A 26,562-nucleotide genomic window follows, 5' to 3' on the forward strand; every position below is an offset into this window, starting at 1 on the left:
TCGGTTCACGCTGACAGGGAGGGCCGATCTGTGGCACTCACTGTCAGAGGGGGGTGTCTGTGCTGATAATCAGCACATTGATTTTGAGCACAGACCCCATCAAAAGGTGCCCATCACCTGCCAGCCTGTCCCCCTCTATAAACTCCTGTCAGTGCCCACAACAGTGCCAATCAGTGCCCCATCAGTAATACCTACCAGTGCCCCATCAAAGTGCCACTCGGTAATGCCTGTCAGTAGCTCCTCATCAGTGCTTCCTATCCAGTGCCACCTATCCGTGCCCATCAGTTTTTTTTTTTTTCAAAATTGTCGGTCTTTTTTTGTTTTTAGCGCAAAAATTTAAAACCGCAGAGGTGATCAAATACCACCAAAAGAAAGCTCTATTTGTGGGAAGAAAATAATAGCCCCTCATCAGTGCCCACCATTTTTTTTTTTTTTTTTCAAAAATCTCGGTCTTTTTTGTTTGTTTAGCAAGAAATAAATAAATGCCCCAGTGGTGATCAAATATCACCAAAAGAAAGCTCCATTTGTGGGAAAAATAAATTATAAAAATTAAGTTTGGGCACAGTGTTGCATGACCGCGCAATTGTCATTCAAAGTGCGACAGCGCTGAAAGCTAAAAATTGTCTTGGGCTGGAATGAAGTGCCTGGTATTGAAGAGTTAAGGACTGTGGTATAGAATAGGTATAAATTTGAGCATGTTGGATCCTAGACTAAACCCAACTTCGCTATCCTGCCAGGAGGCCATCACTGCACAAAACCAATCATATGCAAGGGGTAGGGAATGCCTCGGCTGCTTATAATTTTCTTTGTGCCGTGATGGCTTTCTAGTGGGTTAGCTTGGGTGAGTTCGAACATGCCTTAGCTCATCCTTAGTTTAGATTTACTGATACTGGCTGCCTTTACCCGTCCAAATTTTCTGTAGCAATGTCCTATAGCAGTAGTAGAGAACTCCAGAGCAGTCTGATCATTTCCGTACAATCTTCACCCCCTACTGGCATGTCTATGGCCATCTTAACATCTTGTGTAAAAAGTGTATATTATATATTATCAACAGAAACTGTCGTTTGTCTCCTGCTTGTGTTCTTAGAGTAGAGAAATCTCATAAGATAATGAACTGAACTGAGAAGCAGCCTGCCTCTGCCCCCCCCCCCCCAACCTATATTTGGAATGTGTTATATGATTAAAAGATCCATTCCTGTCTGCATGTTCATACAGACCTGTAAGGGTTTTCAATTAGACATTCTACAGAGGCAGTCAGCAAGCGAGAAGGCACCGCTGGGCTTTCTTATTAGAAAGCCAAGTGTAGTCTTGTACCAACTGTTATGAAAAGACACACTATTAATTTATTTGTAGAATATAGATGTTCTACAAGTAATAAAAAAACAATATAAATTATCCATTTATAAAGACAAACCTAAACATAATTTTTTTTTTAATGAAATTGACCAAAGAAAATAAACGTTTCCCTTTTTAAATGTGCCTCATTTTGATGAACAACATGAAAAAATATGATATGTAGTAGTTTGTTAAAAAAAAAAGGGATTTTTTTGCATATATGAAAGTAAATATGGAATATTGACAGCTGAATAAATTTATATGCAAATACATTTGTAGGTTTCACGGCCAAGTTCAAGGACAGACACTTTTGAGGCTTTACTTCTACATACTGTATATGAGCAGTGCTAGGAGGAGATCCTGTTGCACCAAAGGTGAAGATGCTAAATTGTGCCCCCTACACCCCCTTTCCTGGAAGCTGAGACAGACCAAGCTTGCACATCTCTACTTATATTACCTGTACCCAGTGTAGAAATGACAACACAAAGATTACCATGTTGTGGTCCATTGGAAAACAAATGGGTGGAGGTTGGCATTTTGGACATGGTTGGATTATTGGGTTTTAGCACGGGGAACCAGAATTTCATTAACATAATGATCATCCAAAGCGAAATGAACCACTTGCTTACTGGGCAGATATACCCCCTTCCTGCCCAGGCGAAATTTCAGCTTTCAGCACTGTCACACTTTGAATGACAATTGCGCGGTCGTGCGACGTGCCTCCCAAACAAAATTGACATCCTTTTTTTTCCCACAAATAGAGCTTTCTTTTGGTGGTGTTTGATCATCTCTGCAGTTTTTATTTTTTACGCTATAAACAAAAATAGAGCGACACTTTTGAAAAAAAAATATATTTTTTGGTTACCCTTTGTGTCAATGTATAGCTCTATTTTTGTCCCAAGTGTGTATTAAGCCATTTACTGAGATCGACTTCCCCATTGTAATCAGTGAGCCTCTGCTGTCCAAGTGAAAGCTGTCTACTATACACTGTTTATTAGGAGCTTTTGATAAAGGGCAGGGACATTTATCACAAGGACAGCAGGGCCCCATTCATTATCATTATGCTGGATAAGCAAATCTCTCAGCAGGACTTACCTGTACTTTGACAGATCAATCTTGCAGAGCAGGAGACCGAGACACAGACTCCCGAGCTGACAGGCTGGGACGGGGGAAGAGGACGAGGGAGAGCTGAGAGGAGAGACGGTGGATGATGAAGGCATGTAAACTGACCACATTGTCAGGGCTCAGCAGCCATGATGAACCGTGGTCAGTTTATAGGGGGAGGGCATAGCCTGGCAGGATCAACCAGGTTTTTTACAGCTTCCAGAGGGGCAGGTTAGACAGCACAAGCACTGTGCCGTTTAAACTGCTATAAGGGAACAGCATCTTTCTTTTTTCTTTCTTAATGGTTACAACCATGTGTATGCTCTAATATAACAAACAATAAAAGCATCATCTCTGCGATCAAATTAACACCAGCATGTGTGTAGGGGGAAAGGGGCCTAATAAAATGCGCAACGCAAGTATTCCTAGTATCTGCTTGCTTATCAATGAAGAGGACCTGTCTGATCCGTTTCTAGTTCTGAGGTCTCCCTTCCATACAATACCAGCACGGTGACAGCCAGAGAAAATAAATCCTTTCTTTTCCTTTTTATTTGTCATGAATGCTTCTATATTGTCGAGGAAGAAACTGACTGTATTATCCTAAAATTATACAGTCAGATTTAGTGAAGATTTCAATGTAATACAATATGGAGTTAGACACCTTATCCTTGATTTTAATAAAAGGAGGTTTCATCTACAACAAGGTAGATGTGTATAATTTATGTAAATTACAAAATAAATGTTTCTTTCTATTAGACAATTTGACTTATTATGTCTATTTTTAGAAAAGCAGGCGTCCATAATTTACATTTGCTGTCCATGGAAAATAATTTATATAGTGAGAAATGTAAACAATAAAGATGTTTTTCTAGATAAATGTACTAGACAAGTAATATTGGATGTTTTCCAGTATTCAGGATCCTTCGGTTATATCTTAACCATTTCAATACCTGCACTTTCGCCCCTTCCTGCCCAGGACAATTTTCAGCAGATTCTGTGGGTGGGTCTGTTGTCTGGAGCTCGGTGGGTGAAGTCATGATGTCGGTACACTCCCCGTGCACCTCTACACTCCCCTTGTCAACATGCATTTTCTTACACTGAACATCTAACATCCAGTCAAAACCCAGAAAAGTTCCCACATGACTTCAGTGTGCCCAATCATGCTGAGGTGTGGAGCAGCCAATCCTGGGAGAGCTGGAGAAGAAAGGGGATTTGGATAAATTGGGGTTATATTAGGTTAGGCAACCTCAGCACTCTAGCTGTGAAGCTATAAATCCGCCTGTGCCTCTGTGAGTCATGCTTATGGCTATCAAAGTGTTGCAATGTTTGATAGGATTTGGACTTTCCTCACGGCTGGAGTGCCAGAATTTCCTGCCGCTGGATTTGAATTATGCTTTAAAGTTTTTAAGGAAGATTTGAAGTTACTTGTTCTCGATTTTCGGCCTAGAAGATAAATGTAGATCATACCATCCACTATCCCTATTTTGCTGCTTGGTACAATCATCTTGGCTCTTGCCAAAGAGAAGCGGTCTGTGTCAGTCTAAAAATGTATTTTTGCTTTCTTAAAGTGGAACTTTAGTCTAACAATTAGGTCCTGATAGATCACTTCGTGCTGGTCCCCTTTACAGGTATAGCTATGTAAAGCATTAAAAATAAGTACCTATACAGTTTAAAATCCAGTAATGCACGGTTTCATCCTGCGCTGCACATACTCAGTTGCTCTCTATTCTTGGCATTGTGCCTAAAATCAAAGCCACTAGAGGCCGATAAGCTGACCGCTTTAAGATTTACTTTTGCTGAAGGGAGAAGAAAGCAACAGGAATGGCACAGACTGTGCTGAGAGAGCATGTATTAGGGAGGGAGAGAAGAAAAGCATGAGAGGTGACAGGACAAACTCTGCTACCAGGTGGAGACAAACCATGTTAGGCCCCATACATACTGGGCAGTTGGAGTCCACCTGCTTAGTGGGGAATCTGTCTGCTGATCTCCAATGAGCAGATGGATGGCTGGCTGGTCCATGTCTGCGCTGCTCGTGCAGAGTGGACTTAGACACAGCCCGCTCTCCTCTAAGGGCGGTCGGATGTAAATGGACCGCCTGTTCGTTTACACCCAACTGCCGTCTGATATACCAGTTGGATGAAGAACGGCTCTTCATCAGTCTGTTTTAAGTGGACAGGATCGGATGTCAGCAAATGTCAATAAACACCTGTCTGTTGACACCTGCCGCTCCATAGAGGAGACTGGAGGGTACACCAGAAAAACTGATCAGTCAACCTGTGTGAAAGGGCTCTTAGGTGTAGTTTTTTATCGTATCCCCTTATATTCTCTCCTTTCTCCATCATCTGCAGCATGTAAACTTTAGCAATGTAAAGCTTCTGTCAGCCTTCCTCTCTATCTGAGCCAAGACATACAATCAAGGCTGAAAATGTACATATTTTAACAAAATGGTGGCCTCCAGCAAGTAGAAACTGGAGACATGCTGGAGGCACTTTAAAGCACACGCTCATTTTGGTAGCATAATTCTTAATGTGGAATGTATGTTTCTTTGTTAAAGAACAATAATTGTTTTCAAACTGTTATGGATAGGTTATTTACTCTGCACACCTTCAGCAGTATGGTATGTCCTCTTCCTTTTGGATTCAGACAAAGTGTAGAAGAGCACACATTAGAAGGACAAAGTCATGTGCTTGATTCAAGTAAAGTTGAGACTCGCATATTCTGATCAGTATTACTAGCAATTTAAATTATAATTCCAGGCAAGACTTTTCTCCCTAACATTTTGATGTCTATCCATACCTTAGTTATGATGTAATTGCTTGAAACCCATTCTTCCAGTCACTCGTGGAACAGATTACTAACATTAATTCAGACTGCTGAAATCATTGGGTATTGCCACAAGAACAGGATAGGGGCTTCCTACGTCATCTCACCACACTGTGTGGACCACAAGGCATAAGTCCCAGATGTTTAATGGTTTATTAAGAGATTATTACAATATGCACCTGGACCTGCACATTTCATTGGTTACAACTTTCTTTCATTCACCTTCCAGAAAAAATGTTTTCGCTATTGGCCAGAGGAGAACTGCATTAAGGACTATGGTTGTATCAGAGTTTCCAGCCTTGCCGTCCATCTAGAAAAAGATTACATCTTACGAGAACTACAGATTTCCCAAATGGAGAGGGTAAGTGAATGTATAACTGCAACTAGATTACATCAGATAATAAACTGGATTCACAAAGCGTTCAGACAAAAATAAATGTTTTTATTTAATCATGTAATTGTAATTTTAAGATCTCATCAGAAAATAATCACTTGCCAGCCGCAATATGTATATATACGTTGCGGTTTGCAAGGGTTATAGCTGAAGCTGTCAACCATAACCCTGGTATGTTTTTTTTCAGCCGGCTTTCTCATTCGCCACTGGGTCACTTTTCCCTCCCACCGCTCACCGAGTTTTCTCAGATGCACCGATTTTCGTCTGTGTGCAGAAGAGCGATCCAACGGTGCGGCTGGCTGTACACAGAGGCACTGAAAGAGTATATCATCTCTCATTGCCTCTATGGCCTTGGTAGACCGAAGCAACGTAATGATGTCACTTCTGATCTATCCAGGGTGGAAGTAAACTTTTTTTTTTATTTTTTTTTATGATCTTCTGCTTTTTAAGGTTAAGGACAGATTTGGGTTCTTTTTTTACCCTCGATCTCTCTAAGGATGGCTTGTCATCCTTATTACTATTACAAGGTGTGTTTACATTCCTTGTAATAGGAAATAAAGTCATAAAAAAAAATTAAAGGGACAGTGTAAAAATAAGAAATAAAAAATAAAATAGGATTTTTATATTTTTTTTAAAAAGCACCTATATAGATTTTTAGGTACGGTAGTTCGTCGCCATTCCATGAGCATGCGCAATTTTAAAGTGTGACATGTTATGTATCTATTTACTTGGCGTAACATCATCTTTCACATTTTACAAAAAAATTGGTTTGTGTGTGTATGTGTATGTATGTATGTGTGTGTGTGTATATATGTGTGTATATATGTGTGTGTGTGTGTATATATATATATATATATATATATATATATATATATATATATATATATATATATATATATATTTATTGTATCATATTTCATTTTTTTTTTTTTTTCATGAAAGAGCCATTTTATTTCCTAGGGTCTTTGCTAAAAAAATATATATATATAATTTTTAGGGGTTAGAAGTAATTTTCTAGCACATAATACTGATATACACTTATAAACAAAAAGTGCCAGAAAAGGCCTGGTCTTCAACTGAATAAGGAAACAAACAAGGGCACACACACCGCTTCAGGCAAGAAAGGGAGACACCCGGTTCAAGGTGCTAATCCAGGCTCACCACTGATTGCACACTTGAATCCAAAGGATGCTGCTGAAGTTCTCTTTATTGTCATGAGTCAGATAAACTTGCAAAGATTACAGTTGACGTGTTTCCCACATGAACAAGCACGGTTTACTTGTGTGAAACGCGTTGACTGTAATCTTTGCAAGTTTGTCTGGCTCATGACAATAAAGAGAACTTCAGCAGCATCCTTTTGGATTCAAGTGTGCAATCAATTTGTTTTCCTCTTTGCTTCAACTGGATGAGTTTACTTATCCTGATGTGTAAACTTTGTGAATGGAATGCTGAAATATAGCTTACTAGAGGTCAATATATGTCTACAATAGGCAGAATAGACGCAAATGCGCAGAAAAAGCATGATTATGTAGGAGATCACTCAATGCTAAGCAGTACAGACTGTGTAGGCTATATTGGAGATTACACACAGTATAGAATATATGATATACCGAAGATCACTATATACCAAGCACTATCCTTTCTGTGCAGATAACCACACCTTAACACTTCAATGATCTTGTTTCATTAAACAGAATATGGCACATAAACACATTATATTTTACTTTACACATCAGTTTTATGTAAATTGCTGGCTCATCCAGCATTAAAGCTTGGCTTCACAGATTCTGAACTGAAATTTCCACTTGTGTCAATTGTTTTGCATTTTCCAGAAATATTTGCACATAATGACTAGTTTTAAATATGGTGTTTTGACACTTGTGTCAGCTTCCACGGCTTATTTTCTATCATGGAGAGTGACAGTTTCTCTGTAGCAGTGCTCACCCATATGTAATTGGATAATAAACGTATCCTTGTCCGCTTCTCGGCAGTATAAGAGCTGTCAGGCAGATCAGAGGGCTCGAAATCTGCTGCCAGCATTACATTGCCAAGACATTCCTGTAATTACCACTGCAGCCAAGTGAAGAGCTCCGCATTTCAATGTATTGTATCGTTTTATGAGTCAACTGGTTCATGGATACTCGGCATTACCCTTGTACAGTTTTTGTTTGCCCTTACTGTCAGTTATGCAAATAATTAAGTCCTTGTAACATGACTTAAAGGTACCCTCCAATCAAAACAGGAAATTAACCTTTAAAGTGCATGTAGTAACGCAGTCTTCCTACTCGGTGCTGCAGACTGTTATCTAGGCCACAATGTCCATTTAGAGTGTCTGCCTCTGGTCTGATATTTATAAATGCTGTTATTTATTTGTTACAGGATGAGCCTCCGAGACACATTTGGCATTATCAGTACTTGAGCTGGCCAGACCATGGAGTCCCAAATGAACCAGGGGGAGCGCTGCGCTTTCTGGAAGAGATCAATGCAGCTCAACAGTCTAGTCCACAGTCTGGGCCTATAGTGGTGCACTGCAGGTATTCCTTATTATTGGGAGGCAGCAAGCACTTCTCCGTGTCTTAAAAACCTGACATATACAATAACCATATTTGTTGTGCTCTCTTTCAGTGCCGGCATTGGACGCACTGGTACAATCATAGTGATAGATATTTTAGTGGATACCATTAACAGGCAAGGTAAAGACCCAGATTTATCTTAATGTTGTGTTTCTTCTTGTGTTAAAGCCCAATCCAATCCCAGGCATTTCTCCTTGATTTTTTTGAAGATTTATTCAGATTTTGATCAGAATCTGTTTCTCTGCTTGGGAGACATCCTTTTTTTCTCCCTATGTATTTACCATTACAGGAAGTGAGCAGAAATATGCTCAACAGAGACAGCAAAGACCTTAAAGCGGAGCTCCACCTCCACTCCCGCTCGTCGGAACCCTCCCATCATCCGGTGTCACATTTGACACCTTTCAGGGGGGTGCAGATACCTGTCTAAAGACAGGTATTTGCACCCACTTCCGGCCACACAGTCTGTGGGTAGACTGCGGCCAGGACGTCAGATCCCGCGCCCCTCCCCCCACCCCCCGTTGTGTTCTGGGAAACACTCGGCTCCCAGAACACAGCGGGAGCCAGTCAGCACAGCGCGACTCGCACATGCTCCGTAGGGAACCGGCCAGTGAAGCTGGAGCGCTTCACTTCCTGGTTCTCTCACCAAGGATGGCGGTGGGGGCAGCAGAGTGACGAGCGATCGCTCGTCCTCTGCTGCGGACGGCACTGGACTCCAAGACATGTAAGTGTGCTGATATTAAAAGTCAGCAGCTGCAGTATTTGTAGCTGCTGGCTTTTAATATTTTTTTTTTCAGGGGACATCCGCTTTAAATGGAGTGGGAAGGGGTTAGAACCCTTGTAACACCTTGGCGCCAGTACCTCCTGGCCCTTTAAGGGTTTATAGGGGTTGTAAAGGTTTGTTTTTTATTTTCTAAATAGGTTCCTTTAAGCTTGTGCATTGTTGGTTCACTTATCTTTTCCTTTGATTTCCCTTCTAAATGTTTGTTTTCTTTGTCTGAATTTCTCACTTCCTGTTCCTCAGTAAGCTGTTCAGTAAGCTGTTCTGGCTGACTAACCCCCGCTCGGATGATGGTGGCAAGTTTACTGAGGAGAAACAGGAAGTGAGAAATTTAGGCAAAGAAAAAAAAAAATTTAGAATGGAAATCGAAGGAAAAGGTAAGTGAACCAACAATGCACTAGCTTAAAGGAACCTATTTAGAAAAAAAACAAAAACGGGCACATCTAAATGTAAAACGGCTGTCCCAGACATCCATGACATATATTTACATTACGTATGATTGAAAAAAGACACACGTCCATCTAGTTCAACCAATAAAAGGGGGGGGGGGGGAATCTTTAAACAAATAAAAAAAATCAATCCTGTATACGCAATCCTATAACTTCAGTTGAGGAAGACGAAAACCCCCAGCAAAGCATGATCCAATACGCTAGAGCAGGGGAAAATATTCTTTCCCGATCCCCCCCCCCGAGAGGCAGACGGGTATACTTTAGCGCTGTCTCACAGGCGATCTACCCCACGCTGATCAGAGTAATCTGCTTGGAGCAGCCTTGCTGCACGCTGGCACACCGCTATCTGCAGCCGTAAGTATAGGATGCACCTGGGCACCAAACCAGCACACCTAGTGGCTCGACTGGCTGACAGTGGGGGGGGGGGGGGGCTAGCGGTTGTTGGGGACAGTGCATTTTAGAGGAATGGCCTCCTTTTTCAAATTTACTCAGCAATAATACAGTTCCATATAAATGCCACAGCCCAATACCCGAGGACTTGACCCTTTTGAGGTCTGCAGAAGCGTGGCCTTTAAATCGCATGAATAAAAATAATTAAAAAAAATTGTAAATGCGTGTAAAATTCATACCGCAGTACAATTAAACATTAATCAACTAAATTATATAAAAAAATATATATAAAAACAAATTATGCTCATATGCTTTTATGTAATTTAGCATATAAGGAACTGTCTATAGTTGCTGGGTGGACTTGAAAAAGGAGCCTGTGTTTTGCCTTAATGCCGCCCTCCAGCAACACATAGATTTACTTAAACTGGTGCACACAGAAGCTGGTGCTGTGCATAGTAACCAAACCACTTCTAACTTCAGCTTGTTCAATAAAGCTTTGACAATGAAACCCAGAAGCTGATTGGTTACTATGCACAGCTGCAGCAGATTCTGTATGCACCAGTTTTACTAAATCTCCCCCACGATCCCTCATCATTTGCCTACCTGTTGGCCCCATTCATTATATTACATGAGCATTACTAACACGCTGTTAAAATAAATTTGCTTTCCTCTGGTAAAGCAGAGTTCCAGTCCCCCAAATACTTTTTTTATAAACACTTCTCCATACTTGTCTACACATATACAGAAACAGTTAGATAGTGTGTGATCCTTGTAGTTTGTTAAAATGGTGGAATGCTATACCAGAAGCAGGCAGGTTCCATGTCGGCTGTGGGAATCAGAAGCCCTCTTTTTTTTTTTTAAGGAATCGGTGCAGCTGGCTACCCAGCATGCACCTCTCGATCATGCGCAGTAATGCCACTGCGTGACGCTCTTGCTTTCCTCTTTACAGTCTGGAAATTACGCAAGATTTAGTCACTAGACGATTCACATGGACTCGGGGGTCCTTGCAAATTGCCTAGTTACAGAATGGCCTCAGCGGCTGCAAATCTGGGATTTCCCCCACTTTCTGTCCCTGGGGCATCTATACAAGAAATCTGAGTAAATGTGTCACTGGGACAGGAAGACACAGATGGCAATAAGAACATTGGCAGAAGTCCTAACTCTTCATCACTCTACTAAAAGTATTGAAGCGATTTCTATCCTGGCAGCAAGTAAGGGCAAAACGTCCATAAAAACCTAAGGTTCCAGCCCTTTCCTGCTTTATCCAAAACCAAATACGTTTTGGGTGGAGTTTGGCTTTAAACTGTAAGCAAGGGTGCTCTTACAATGAAAGAAAGAGCTGGGAACACACCGCTCAAAGCCACCTGTGAGGATCTGATGAGCTGCTGAAGAGATCCGGGTGCCTGCCTGGTCCGTAGCCAGGGAAATCCAATGGAAACAAAGAAGAATGGTGGAACATTCAGAAGTAGAATCAAAATAATTTGAAAGACCATAAAATCAAGCGAGCGTGATAAACTTCAATCCAAAAAAGGTGCTCAGTGGATGCGTTTCACACAAACTTGCTTACTCATTATGTCTGTGTGAAACGCGTCCACGGAGCACCTTTTTTGGATTGACGTTTGTCAGGTTCGCTTGATTTTATGGACTTTCAATAAATTCTTTTGATTTTACTTCCAGATGTTCCGCCATCCCTCTTCATTTTCCACAGGGTGCTCTTATGCCGCGGCATTAAAAAAACGTTGTGTTTCAAAAATGTCATTTAAAATGATCGTCTGTGGGCTTCATATCATTTTTCAGGTTCTGAAAAACGTAAAAAAAAAAATATAGACATGCTACATTTTTTAACGTTGTTTTAAACAATGCCGTTTTTCAGGTTGTAAAAAATGATCGTGTGTGGGCTAAAACGACGTAAAAAACCCGCGCATGCTCAGAAGCAAGTTATGAGGCGGGAGCGCTCGTTCTGGTAAAACTTCCGTTCATAATGGAGTAAGCACATTCATCACGCTGTAACAGACAAAAAAGCGTGAATCGTCTTTTAATAACATGGAATCATGGAACTTCCCCTTTATAGTGCCGTCGTACGTGTTGTACGTCACCGCGCTTTTCTAGATCATTTTTTTAAAACGATGGTGTGTAGGCAACATCGTTTTGATGATTAAGTTGGGAAAACTTCGTTTTTTTTTCGACATGCTGAAAAACTACGGTTTTTTTTTTCATGCTGAAAAATGATCGTGTGTACGCGGCATTACAGGTTGGATCCAGCTAGGCTATTATTGTTATAACTATGTTTTGCACAGTTTTTAGTACAGTATAAAGCCTTGCAAAAAATTTTTTTTTTTAAAGATATCCCAAATAATATAAATAATATGCATCACACAGGCCTGGATTGTGACATTGATGTCCCAAAGACCATCCAGATGGTGAGGCAGCAGCGCTCGGGTATGGTGCAGACAGAGGCCCAATACAAATTCATTTATATGGCTGTACAGAAGTATATTGAGTCCAGGAAAAAATATCTAGAAGATGAACAGGTGAGTAAATGCCATTCCCACTGCAGCACTAGCCGTAGATGTTACTGTAGCAGTAACATCTGCTTTAACTGTTTTTCCAATAGAAGTAACGACCAGTAAACTTAATATGTGGTTCCAGCAATGACCTGCAAAATAAAGTCAATAAATAAAGAGGCTTTTAGGACAGTCTTTTTCCTTACTTAAGTGTAAGAAATTGCATCATTTATTGTGGAAAGTAGGTTTTATTATCTCTAAAATAAGCAGCCAAGTATTTTAAAGGCTATGAATGTTACAAAGACTACAAAGTATTTAATGTAGCTGGAAGATATCATACTTATACCCAAAGATGGAAGATGGCTTGTTATTCAAATATAGATTTTCTTGCTTTAATAAACTGCAGGTTTCCAAGCTGAATAGACTCAACAATTTTGCACTGAACGCCATTTCTTCCTGTGATTCCTGTGTTTTCGTTAAAGGGGTTGTAAATGTACAATTTTTTTTCCCCCTAAATAGTTTCCTTTACCTTAGTGCAGTCCTCCTTCACTTACCTCATCCTTCGATTTTGCTTTTAAATGTCCTTATTTCTTCTGAGGAATCCTCACTTCCTGTTCTTCTGTCTGTAACTACACACAGTAATGCGAGGCTTTCTCCCTGGTGTGGAGTGTCATGCTCTCCCCCTCCCTTGGACTACTGGAGAGTCAGGACGCCCACTAACACACAGCTCCTTTCTCTATCTGCAACATAGAGAGCGTCAAATCAAATACTGCTGATCACTCAGTTCTCCCCTCCTGCTCTGAGCATAGAGTGGTGGCTGTTAGTCACTAGCTCTCTGTTCTCCCCTCCAGCGCTCACTGGAGTGCTGGGCATACGGATGGGGCGGGAGGGGCTGGCTCAGCCTTCCAGCAGCTCACTGAGACCTGAAAAAATCTGGTCACAGTGCAAAATTAACTGCACTCCTGTGATCAATAAGGCCGCTTCCACACCGAGGCGGCGTCGGCGGTAAAGCCCTGCTATTTTTATCGCACTTTACCATTGTTTTTGCGGACGTATTCGGCCGCTAGCGGGGCACTTTTAACCCCCCCCCGCTAGTGGCCGAAAAAGGGTTAAAAGCACCCGCAAAGCGCCGCTGCAGTGGCACTTTGCCGGCAGTTCAGCCGCGCTGCCCATTAATTTCAATGGGCACGAGCGGTATACACACCGCTCCTTCACCGCTCCAAAGATGCTGCTTGCAGGAGTTTTTTTAACGTCCTGCCAGCTCATTCTTTAAATTGGATTTAAATAGATTTATTTTCTATTGTTAATTTTTATTTAATTTTTTTCTTAAAATTCGTATAAAAATCTTATATTTTTGGTGGAAGAGACTTTAAATGTGTCTTCTGCAAAAAAAGTTCCCTTCCCGCTAACCGGTTTTTAATGTATATTGAATGCCACATGCAATGCAGTATACAATCTATACGATATAAGAGCTGGTAGTTAAAACAATGTAACTCCTTTGCGCACACACATATGCACTAAAGTTATGTCATTAGTGAGCAGTAGTGACTGAAGAATAAATATGCTGGACCCAGAAAAAAAACCAGGAAAAGGTGGCAGTAGCAGTGACCAGGGAAAGTGGGGGCCTCACACCACTAGAGGGGAGGGCTGCCATAATTGTACATTATACTTGCACATTATAACAGCGACTTCAGGGAAACCATGCTGATTAAGTTTCATTTTAAAGAGCTTTAAAGGAGCTTTAGAACCACTAACCATTCTAGCTGCAGATAATTCGAAACAATTCATACCCAAAGTTCACAACAGAAATACTGTGAATTTGAAGATGAGTTTCTCCCCTCCCAGTGTTTGCAGCCACGGAGGTAAGCGAGGACTTGTTTTTCAACGTGCCAAGAAGGCATACATTGAGGGAAAAGGGTATTTGATCCCCTGCTGATTTTGTACGTTTGCCCACTGACAAATAAATTATTTGTTTATAACTTTAAGGGTAGTTTTTTTTTAATAGTGAGAGGCAGAATAACAACAAAAATATCCAGAAAAACGCATTTCAAAAAAGTTTATGAATTAATTTGCATTTTAATGAGTGAAATAAGTATTTGATACCCTATCAATCGGCAAGATATCTGGCTCCTGGGTGTCTTCTATACAGCTAAGGGGCTGAGATTAGGAGCACTCTTAGAGGGAGTGCTCCTAATCTCAGCTTGTTACCTGTATAAAAGATACTTGTCCACAGACACAAGCATTCAAACGGATTCCAATCTCTCCACCGTGGCCAAGACCAAAGAACTGTCCAAGGATGTCGGGGACAAGACTGTAGACCTAAACGAGGCTAGAATGGGCTACAAGACCAGTCAGCTTGGTGAGAGGCTGACAACAGTTGGTGCGATCATTCGCAAATGGAAGAAACATAAAATAACTGTCAATCTTCTTCAGTCTGGGGCTCCATGCAAGATCTCACCTCATGGAGTTTCAATGATCATGAGAACGGTGCGTAATCAGCCCAGACCTATACGGGAGAATCCTGTCTATGATCTCAAAGCAGCTGGGACCATAGTCACCAAGAAAACAATTAGTAACACACTACGACGTGAAGGACTGAAATTCTGCAGCACCGCCAGGTCCCTCTGCTCAAGAAAGCACAAAGTCCCCTCTGAAGTTTGCTAATGAACATCTGAATGATTCAGGGGAGAACTGGGTGAAAGTGTTGTGGTCAGATGAGACCAAAATCAAGCCCTTTGTCATCAACTCAACTCGCCATGTTTAGAGGAGGAGGAATGCTGCCTATGATCCCAATAACACTATCCCCACCATCAAACATTATGCTTTGGGGGTGTTTGGGGGGACAAGACAACTTCACCGCATGAAAGGGACAATGGACGGCCATGTACCCTCAAATCTTTGGTGATAACCTCCTTCCCTCAGCCAGGGCATTGAAAATGGGTCATGGATCGATTTTTTCCAGCATCACAATGGCCCAAAACACACGGCCAGGGCAACAAAGAAGTGGCTCAAGAAGAATAACATTAAGGTCCTTGAGTGGCCTAGCCAGTCTCCAGACCTTAATCCCATAGAAACTATGTGGAGGAGGGAGCTGAAGGTTCGGGTTACCAAATGTCAGCCTTGAAGCCTTAATGACTTGGAGAGGATCTTCAAAGAGGAGTGGGACAAAATCCCTCCTGAGATGTGTGTGAACCTGGTGGCCAACTACAAGAAACGTCTGACCTCTGTGATTGCCAACAAGGGTTTTGCCACCAAGTATTAAGTCATGTTTTGCAAGGGGTCAAATACTTATTTCACTCATTAAAATGAAAATAGATTTATAACTTTTTTGAAATGCGTTTTTCTGGATATTTTTATTGTTAGTCTGTCTCTCACTGGTAAAATAAACCTACCATTACAATTATAGACTGATCATTTCTTTGTCGGTAGGCAATCAGCAGGGGATCAAATACTTTTTCCCTCACTGTAAAAGCTGAAGAAAAATGCATCTCTTTAAATCCTATGGAACTCTTCACACCGGTCGGTTGAGTTTCAGGCTGCTTTTACATTACTTTGTTGTAAAAACGCATAATCTTCCGCTTTTTTTAACTGAAAAACTGATCAGTGTGAAAGGGTCTGAACATGCACCAAACGAGCAACAAAATATGCATCAAGCAAGACTTTTAAAAACACAACTGAAATGCAACTGACCGGTGTGAAGAATTCCGATTTAAAGGGATGCATTATGTGTTTTTACAATGGAGCAGTGTAAAAGGAGGCAAAAATTCAATTTAAATGCAACTGAGAGGAGGATTTAAAGGGATACATTTTTCTTCAGTGTTTTTTTTTATTTTTTTTACTGAAAAACTAATCGGTGTGAAAGGGCCCAAAAAGTACTTATAAATAGCCAAAACTTTTGCATGAGCTATGCAGAATCTCCAGCAAATGATGGCAAGACAGCAAAAATACAAACAGGCTGCACTACGGTAAAGATCCACAAGATGGCGCAGAATCAGTTTTTAGGTTCAGTTTGGGTCCTAAAAGTATATGCTTGAATGCCCATATCTTTGTCCTGGATTTACTTAAAAGTTGCCTATTGGTTGGATATTCAATGATGAGCCAATCTCCAACGGGTACAGGTTTAGATGGCATGCAAGTTTGAAAGCGGGGTGAAGATAAGTCTGGCTAGCAAACATTTCCTCCATTTATCTCATAGAGAAGGATTTGCCAACTTTTAACAGCTTGGGCCAATCACTTAAAACTGATATAAGATTAGTTATTGGAAACACAAATACCCCAAAAATGCTTTAGTGAAAAAATACCCCAAAAATGCTTTAGTGAGAAAATAACCCAAAAATGCTTTAGTGAGAAAATAACCCAAAAATGCTTTAGTGAGAAAATAACCCAAAAATGCTTTAGTGAAAAAATAACCCAAAAATGCTTTAGTGAAAAAATACCCCAAAAATGCTTTAGTGGAAAAAATACCCCAAAAATGCTTTAGTGGAAAAAATACCCCAAAAATGCTTTAGTGAGAAAATACCCCAAAAATGCTTTAGTGAGAAAATACCCCAAAAATGCTTTAGTGAGAAAATAACCCAAAAATGCTTTAGTGAGAAAATAACCCAAAAATGCATTAGTGAAAAAATACCCCAAAAATGCTTTAGTGAAAAAATACCCCAAAAATGCTTTAGTGAAAAAATACCCCAAAAATGCTTTAGTGACAGCACAGTTTGCTCTTTGATATGTTGTCTTTGCTCTCCTTTGTTTCTTTTGTTTGTGTACTAAAGTATCTTCCTCCATCTGGTTTTAACCAACATTGCTTGATCAAATAAACAATTCACCAAATGTTTACACCTCCTTATTTCTATAATGCATATTCTTTATTAGAGGGGAAGGACTAATGAGCGGGACTACACCAATATTCAGTATCCACTTGGGGATAAGATGAGACCGAAAACGCCAACAGCTGCAGCCCCTAGCCAAGCGCGGTAAGAACTTTATCTAGTTTATTTTCCTTTCTTTTTATATCTCTTTTTTTCTATTTCTTTCTGTAAGATTTTATATTTTATTTTTGTATATGGTTTGCATCATAATTTAGTGTGAGTGAGAGGAGAGCCGATCGGCGGCATCTCCTCAGAGGACATCTAGGTATATAATCGGGGCACTGATCATCCGTTTCCTGATTACAATAAAGCCCCCACCAGTGCCATCAATGAGGGCCAGCAATAAGTACCCATTAGTGATGCCAGTCAGTGCTTGCTATCACTGCTGCCCATTAATGCTCATCGGTGCCCATAAGTGCTGCCTAATAGTCAGGGCCGATCTGCCCTATAGGCTCACTATGCAAGGTGCTTAGGGCCCCGCAAAGCTGCAAAGGGCCCCCCAAATTACTAGAGGCCCGCCTGGTGAGAAGTAATTTTCGCCCCCTCACCCCACTTCTCAACTCGCTAGCTGCATGGGAGAAGAGGTAAGAAGTCGGCACCCCCCGTTTCTCAATGCTTCTCAACTTTCTTTAATGTGACATGTCACTGTCGTCAGCGCCCCCCGCTTCTCATTTTTAATGTGCCATGTCATTTTGCTTAGGGCCCCAGGGAGGTCAGGATCGGTACTGCTATCAGTGACCATCAGTGGAGGAGAAAAATGATTAACTTATTTACAAAATGTACTGACCGAAAATAAGAAAACATATTTTTGTTTTCAACATTTTCCGCCTTTTTTTTTTTTTTAACATTTTTAAACCTGGAAGTAATTAAATGCCACCAAAGGAAAGCTCTATTTGTGTGAAGAAAATTATATAAAAAAAAAAAATCGCATTGCTACAGTGTAGCATGACTGCGCAATTGTCATTCAAAGTGTAACAGCGCTGAAAGCTGAAAAATGGCCTGGGCAGGAAGGGGGGAAAGTGCCTGGTATTGAGGTGGTTAAACAGTGTTTTTGGTTTGTAGTGCTCAGATGCAGTGCAGTGTAGTTCCGCTTTAACATATTTGCTTGCAAATTGCACATGTGAACTGGTGATTTGATAACTCCTAACTCCTATTTATTTAAAAAAATTCCTCCAAGAGAAAATATATTTTAGTATTTTTTAACGAATGCATTACTACATTTCTTGGTGGTGTTTTTTTTTTCTGCCTTTTGTTCAGCTTTTTGTACCTGTTATATACGTATTTGATAAAAATTAAAAAGTCTTTTAAAGTGTAACTCCATCCAAAGCTTATCTATTTTGCTTTGAGTACATATGGGAACATCTAGAAACTGTTGGGATGTTATTGCTGATCAAATCCCTGTTAGCCAGATTTATCTCATTCACTTGGTTGGTGTTGTAATCAAAGTAATTATTATACAATTTTTTTTTTTTTTTTTTGTGTAATTTACACTTTTGATTTCCACTCTGTTTTGTTGGCAGGGTTAGCGATGACTCCTCCTGTGTCTATCAGAATCTCAATATTAGAAGCACACATGTGTCAAGCACTAGCAATGCTGGCAGATAATCCTTTCCACTTGTACAGATGCACTGTTCCTGAAAAAGTAAGAGTTGCCTTTTATTGCCTGTCATGTAGTTAGAGAACAGACATTTTGGGGGACATAATCTTAAAAATTAACTTTAACGTATTTTCATCTAGCATATATTTTGAGCTAAATTTATAATATTTAGCTCAAAGTAAAGTTTTGTGTGATTTTTTTTTTTTTAACATGCTTGCTGTACCATGTTTACCTTGGCATATCATATATTGTGATTTGTAGATCCCCTAAATATCAAGTGGAGTAAAGCTTCGCACACACAATGAGAACATCGGAGAAAAGATTGTTTTTTTGTTTTTTTTCTCCATGCTATCAGATCAAAAACCAATAGGTTATGAGAATTCTTGTACGACTGAATACAACTTCGGAAGTGATGTATTGTATTGGTACTATAACGTATTCTTTCATTTCCAAGCATGCATGGTCTTTCGTGTTTTTTTTTGTTTTGCTTTTTACAAACGAAAAAATTTTGCCTTTTTCCCTTCAGATATTTTTACGTGAACTTTCGTAATCGTCTCTCGAAAGCTGTGTATTAACGATCACATTATCAAACAATCGCTCCAAAAGCGGTATTTTTCAGCATCATGTGTATTAGGCATAAAGTCGGCTTTCCTAAACAAAGAAGCATGTCCTTGAAATATGGGGCATATGGTAGCTGATCTCCTATTATTAAAATGCTTATTGATCGGCTACCATGCTGACATTATTGCATTTATTAACCAGAAACAGTTATGCAAATAGGACTTGACTTTCTGGCTTCTAGTTCCTGGTCAGTGACTCTGCAAAACAGAATCTATTTTTTTACAAAGGAAGGTCATTTTTTCTTTTTTTTTTTTTTTTTTTTAATCCTTATTTTTTTTAAATTTTACACCAACAACAAAAATCAAGGTCGAGTCATTGTTCTAAACAACCACATCTAGTTTTCCTATAGTATTCACAGTTGCTCGAAAAGCTATTCATGAATATTCAAAAATATTCAAAAATTTGCAAGGATATTTGGAAGTGTTCAGAAATATTCAAAAACAAAGGCGGTCATTAACATCAGCCCACATGTTTCTCTTAATAGATTTCCGTTAAGAAATGCGGAGAAATTCAAGTGCATTGAAAGTATATTTGTTGATATTGGTAGTAAGAATGAAAGGAGAAGGGGCCTTATCGGTCTCCATTTGGAAATCCCCTTTAAAGCAGAGGTCCACACAAAAAGTGAACCTCTGCTTTTCGGAAACCCTCCCCCCCCCCCTCCGGTGTCACATTTGGCACTTTTCAGGGGGAGGGGGGTGCAGATACCTGTAAAATACAGGTATTTGCATACACTTCCGGGATTAGACTGCCGCGGGAGTCGCGCCCCTTCGCAACACTTCACTTCCCTCATCAAGGATGGCGGGGGGGACAGCCGAGAACTGAGCGTTAGCTCTGCCTCGGCTGCGGACATCGTGGGCGCGCTGGACAGGTAAGTTTCCATCTTTTTTTTTTAAGTCAGCAGCTGCAGTCTTTGTAACTGCTGGCCTTAAAAAATAAATAAAATTGGGTGGACCTCCGCTTTAATGACATAACATTTTGAGCCACTGTTTAAAATTGGAACTTTGTTAAAGAAACAGTGAATTTGTAAATGACTAGTCTGTGTCCTGTGAAAAATGTATGGACTGGATACAGTCCACCATTATTCCTCAGTTTATTCACAGATTATTTATTGTGCTGTGGGGGAAACAATGCCTCTGGCTGACACATAGCAGAGCTCTGCGAGGGATATAGCACTCTGCATAATCCCAGAAACAGTGGCGTTAATGTAAACATATCATAATAGAGAAAGTGAAGCTGCCAATTGCTGACTAGTGAAGCCTAAAAATAAAATTAGTAATGGTACCCGCCATAATTTTCTGTTTTAGTAGTGTTTGTAGAATTTTTAACAATTTACAGTTGGCGAAATATAGGAACAGAGAAAATGTGTAAACTTTACATTATGTTCAAAAAACATGTGTTGCACGATAGCCTTGTAAGGCCTTCTATGCACAATCGGCACAAGCTACTGTATTAGTCTGTTTGAGCATTTAGAATGTGCACTAGCAGTAACCATCCCAGGCATATCCCATCAGAGGAGTAAATTGAATCGGATATGGTCTTTGTGGCGGGCAACTAAGGGGCAGAAAAGGGACAGTAACCAGGGACAGGACCAGGAAAGGGATTGGGGGGGGTGTTAAAGAAAGAAGCAAGAAAGGGAAATAGGAGAGCGGGAGGATCAAGTGCTCGCTGAAATGAGCATCCTGATGTCCACAACCTTATCATGAATGTTTACATAATGAGGAGGGTATGGTCAACATTTATAAATTTTAAAGAATGTGCAATCCAGGGCTCTTAAATTCTGTGGCAGTCTGTCATCCATAGTGGCCACCGTTTTCTAAAACGTCATGCATAAGTTAATGCGAGATTTGATCTCCTCAAGGATGATATTTGGTTTTCTTCAGGACCTAGCTGGGTAGGACCTTACCTAAATGGGCAAGAAGAAATCTGATTTAGTACTGTCGAAGTCTGACTTCTTATTCAGAAGGGCTTCCACAGTTTTTTTTTTTCTTTTTTATTCTTTTATTTTTAGAGGGTTCTACTTAGAACTGTGTAGACCCAGGGTTGGATTGCCTGAAAAGCCAACGTTTTTAGTCTTGGGAGGCCCAAGACTAAAAACGTTGGCTTTTCAGGCAATCCAACCCATCAAATGTGTGTCAACGTGCCATCAGCACTGCACACCCTAAAGCACTGGGAGGGATACCAAGGTCTCATGCCCAAAAGGCACAAGGGAAATGGATACATTAAAAGCTTTCAATTGTTTGTGTAGCTAGAACGTGGATGGAACTTTTCAAAGTTTTTTAGTTCAAATGCCTGGCCAGTCTTCTGAAGATTCTAAATCTAGCTGAAACCTGCCATATTTATATCATAGCAAGATTACGAAGTTAAGAAATTAAGAAATGTCAAGTTGTCTTTTGAAACAGATGCAAGTCTTGACAAGAGTTTCCATATAGGAATCCACAAATAAAAGCCACCTAGGACTTAAAGTGATTGTTATCGATCACCTTGTAAAACAGAGGGTCTGTCAGGAACACATATTTGATAATATAGACTGATCAATGATATAAAAAGTGTCATGAAACCAAGCAGCCAAAAACATTATAGAGGTGGTACATTAAAGTGGTTGTTAAGCCACTCCATAACCTTGCAATCATTTTCTCTGCTGTTAAAAAATGCCACCATTTGACAGTTTGCACTCTGGTATGCAAACGGATCTGGGGGTGTCATTAACTTTCTATTGACACCCCCAGATCGGTTTGCATAGGGCAGTATGAACTGCCTGCGAGTCCAATGTGATGTGGGAACTGGCACTGGAATTGTGCTGGTTCTGGCATCGCCCTAGTGGGAATCAGGACTCTAGGTACAAAAATGGTTGCACATCTTTAAAATCTGCCTTGTCAAAATGCCTCCCCTTTGTACTTATTTGTGATTGTCCACCCCTTCTGCCAAGTAGCAGAAAACAGCAATTATTATACAGTAATGATTTGTTCTATGGAAATGTCAAAGGTCATCTTATATCTTAATAAGCCTTAGCTTTGCTTACATGTCTATGAATGTACAGTAGTCAATTTCCAATGTAGAGCAATGTAAATAACCGACACTGAAATGTTCTCTCCATAACTTTTTGTAGGATGGCACCTTTTGTCTCCAAGTCCCTGGCCAAGGCTGCCCGTGGTTGCCTCCAGCTCCGCAGCTTACTCTGCCTTGCCCCCGAGCCAGCTCCAGAAGGGGGTCGACAAGTGTGAGAAGGACGTGAGCTTGCTGCACTTGTAATGGAGAACACACATACCGTAACTTATTGCAAAAGAACAATCTTTATTTGCCTCAGTTGGTTTGGCATAGTATTTATTTAAGTGCCTCAGAAAAAGCAACTGAGTTTTAAATCCTTTTATTTGTTACTTTTTTTTTGTTTTACTTGGTTTTGTAAAAATGTGTAATAAAAAATATTTAAAAAAATAGGATGATCTGTTTTCACTCAGTATACATATGAGTGTTCTAGCAGAGTGTTTTTCGTTTATCTACTTGTATCATTGTAGTGTATAAAATACGCAGAAATGGTGCCACCGCTAGCTGTGGCTCTTGGATGAAAATAAATTCATCAGCTACTGGAAGAAGAGGAGAATTGCTTTGGAAATCAAAGGAATTGAAAGTAATGCCGGAAGAGATAATCTGAAGCAGAGGACCTGGATGTGCTTTCATGGCAACCAGGTGCTCCTCTCCGATCGCAGTCTGTACTATGCCTTACAAAGACTTGCATGCCAAAATGTTTCTTCCGATAGTAAATGGTAACTACAAAGGTGTACCAATTCCTTAAGCCTAGTACAAACCAGTGTTTTTTTTTTTTTGTTCAACCCAGCAGGGCTGAACAAAAGAGAACTGACAGCTCTGGTCGGAGCCGCTGTACTAACTATCCAACATTAGTTCATTGATCTCTCCCGCTGTTCTATTGTGGTCTGATAGGGGGACGCCCCCCCCCGGCAGAACACTTCGGTCAGCTCTCTGATATTGAGCCAGTCAGCAGAACTTTTTTGGTCATGCCGCTTTGACAGAAGCCTGCCGTTCTTGTAGGACCAACTGCAGTACATATGGGCTAAACATCGGCCAGTTTCTATTGAACTAGCTGATTCCACCCAACATTCGGACCCTGTGTACTAGACTTTAACTGGATAATTGTTGCTCAGTAATATTTGGCACAAATTTAATAAGCAATAACAATAGTAATAATGACCATTATTTTCAACAATCCAAGTCTGTGAAGGTTGAAAATAAGTCGCATAACCCAACATTAAGTTGTTGCAAATATCACATATGTTATAGCGTCTTTCAATAGGGTCAACAGTCCTTCCTAAACGTCTATGTCCTGCTTTAAGCTGACCACACAGGTTACAGTTTGATTGTAGTGCAGTCAAAAAAGTCAGCCCCATGCAGAAGAAAAATATTGGCGGCAGAGGGTGGCAGGACCTGGGACACCAGGCAAGACATGGTGGTGGGGGGGCAAGTGTCCAGGGTGCCTGGCATTACATTTCTGCTTGCATTTGCTTGAATACACCACAAAACTCATTAGAATTATCAATTGAGGATTTTAAGTACTTGGCGACCGCCCGCCGCAGATTTACTGTGGTAAGTTGAGAGGGCTGCGCGAATCAACGTACCTGACGCCGCCAAAGATACACTACGCCGCCGTAACTTACGGCGCAAATTCTTTGAGGATTCGAAAAAAAAAAGTTGCGGCGGCGTAGTGCATCTTAGATACGCTATGCCCGGCGAAGAGAAGCGCCGATCTACGTGGATCTGCCCCACAGTGTCCCTGTGCAAATTCGCCCCGGAGCCGCAGCGGAGATATGTGAACTTGCTCCAGTTCAAAATCTCCTGCTATTGCGAATTGAATGCTGGGACCCCGCATCCAATTCGCAATGGTGTGAACCTAGCCTTCGTAAATCTCCACCTTTTGTGCCTGTTGTGTTATACTATATTGCCAAAAGTATTGGGACACCTGCCTTTAAACGTACATGAACGTTAATGTCACCCCAGTCTTAGTCCGTAGGGTTCAATATTGAGTTGGCCCACCCTTTGCAGCTATAACAGCTTCAACTCTTCTGGGAAGGCTGTCCACAAGGTTTAGGAATGTGTCTATGGAAATATTTGACCATTCTTCCAGAAGCGCATTTGTGAGGTCAGGCACTGATGTGTACGAGAATGCCTGGCTCGCAGTCTCCGATCTAATTCATCCTAAAGGTGTTCTAGAGGGTTGAGGTCAGGACTCTGTGCAGGCTAGTCAAGTTCCTTCACCCCAAACACGCTCATCCACACTATATATTGCCAAAAGTATTTGGCCTCCCCTCCAAATCATTTGGAGGAGAGGGGATCATGGTGTGGGGTTGTTTTTTAGGGGTTGGACTTGGTTCCTTAGTTCCAGTGAAGGCAACTCTTAAGGCATCAGCATACCAAGAAATATTGGACAATTTCATGCTCCCAACTTTGTGGGAACAGTTTTGGGATGGCCCCTTCCTGTTCTAACATGACTATGCATCAAAGTCCTGACCTGAACCCGATGGAACACCTTTGTGATGAATTAGAGTGGATTCTCATCCAACTTTAGAGGCATTGGAATTAGAGGCATTTTCATCCAACATCAGTGCCTGACCTTACAAATGCGATTCTGGAAGAATGGTCAAACATTCCCATAGACCAGGCATGTCCAAAGTCCGGCCTGGGGGCCAATTGCGGCCCCTGTTCCAGTTTAATGTGGCCCCCTGGTAATTTGGCTACATACTGTATTTATCGGCGCTGCCTCCGGGGGGACAGGGAGGAGGGGAACGAGTGCTGTCAAATTACATACACGAGAATCTCCTGTTTACTCTGCGGCATCTGTAATAGGAAGTTCCATCTCCTGGGTTTCCATTGGACTACTCCTCTGTCCATAAGAGGCGGGACATTGTATTAAAGAGGCTGCTGTGTAAAAAGGAGATTCTCCTGTATATAATCTGTTGGTGCTCGTCCCGCCCCCCCTCCCCTCTGAGGCTGCAGATGGGCATCGATCAGGCTGCTTTTATGGCAATGGAGAAGCTGCATTCATGGCCATGGCAAGGCTGTAGATGGGCACTGATTAGGCTGCATTGAATGGCAATGACCCTTATTTTGCTTCACAGTTTTTTACTTACATTTTTTTCCTGAAACTTCCCTCCTAAAGTGAAGGTGCGTGTTATACGCCGATTAATACGGTATATCCAAATAACACACCCAAGCTCATCTCTTCACCACACACAGCCACAAAGGCAAGATAATTCTTGTTGGCGTTAGTGCTCGGGCAAACCCACTTAGACCAAATTTTAATGGTTCAAAGAATGTCAGGCAAAATGGTTGGCCCTCACGCATGTTCACTTCATCAAATCTGGCCCTCTTTGAAAAAAGTTTGGACACCCCTGCCATAGACACACTCCTAAACCTTGTGGACAGCATTCCCAAAAGAGTTAAAGCTGTTATAGCTGCAAAGGGTGGGCCAACTCAATATTGAACCCTACAGACTAAGACTGGGATGCCATTAAAGTTCATATGTGTGTAAAGCAGGGGTAGGCAACATTTTGGCCCTCCAGCTGTTTTAAACTATAAGTCCCACGAGACATTGCAAGACCCTGACAATCACAGCTATGACTCCTAGAGGCAAAGGCATGATGGGATTTTTAGTATTACCACAGCTGGAGTGCTGAGGTTGCCTACCCTTGGTGTAAAGGCAGACGTCCCAATACATTTGACAATATCGTGTGTATGTATATATATCTAATGAAGGTTTTTGTGCCCAGAGATCAGTTTTAAATTCCTAGTCGGGTATACTACACGGGCTGATTGCTACTCTGTACTGTACAATTTAATTTTTCTTTACTCCAGATACTGCAGCTAGCTCTGCTTTTGACCTACTGCAGCTCTTATACACAGAAGGACTAGTGTTGTTTACCCCCATCCATTCCCCTTTGTCTATTCACAGAATGGTTTGCAGACTACACAGCATTATTAGAATGGGAGAGATGGTTGGTCAATAGACCGTACCGTTATAAGAGCTGCCATGTCTGGATCTGGAGATCCTCTTAAATTTCATAGTAGGCAACTGCTGGTTCCTAGGTGTTACCTTCATATATTTTCTTCAATTTCCTCATCTCAG

General features: G+C 41.0%; 1 protein-coding gene across 1 annotated transcript in view; it reads left to right on the forward strand.

Annotated features, from left to right (window-relative positions):
* The window catches only part of LOC120915454 (tyrosine-protein phosphatase non-receptor type 11-like), a 184,084-nt gene extending 161,234 nt beyond the window's left edge, over nt 1-22,850 (forward strand). Inside the window, exons 10-16 of the mRNA XM_040325985.1 lie at nt 5,492-5,623; nt 8,036-8,190; nt 8,282-8,349; nt 12,226-12,377; nt 17,217-17,317; nt 18,733-18,854; nt 22,537-22,850. Of these exons, the coding sequence (XP_040181919.1) occupies nt 5,492-5,623; nt 8,036-8,190; nt 8,282-8,349; nt 12,226-12,377; nt 17,217-17,317; nt 18,733-18,817 (693 nt within the window). The 3' untranslated portion in view covers nt 18,818-18,854; nt 22,537-22,850. The remainder of the gene's footprint in view (nt 1-5,491; nt 5,624-8,035; nt 8,191-8,281; nt 8,350-12,225; nt 12,378-17,216; nt 17,318-18,732; nt 18,855-22,536) is intronic.
* The last annotated feature ends 3,712 nt before the right edge of the window (nt 22,851-26,562 follow it).

The sequence above is a fragment of the Rana temporaria genome, chromosome 10, assembly GCF_905171775.1.
Source record: "Rana temporaria chromosome 10, aRanTem1.1, whole genome shotgun sequence".
NCBI lineage: Eukaryota > Metazoa > Chordata > Amphibia > Anura > Ranidae > Rana > Rana temporaria.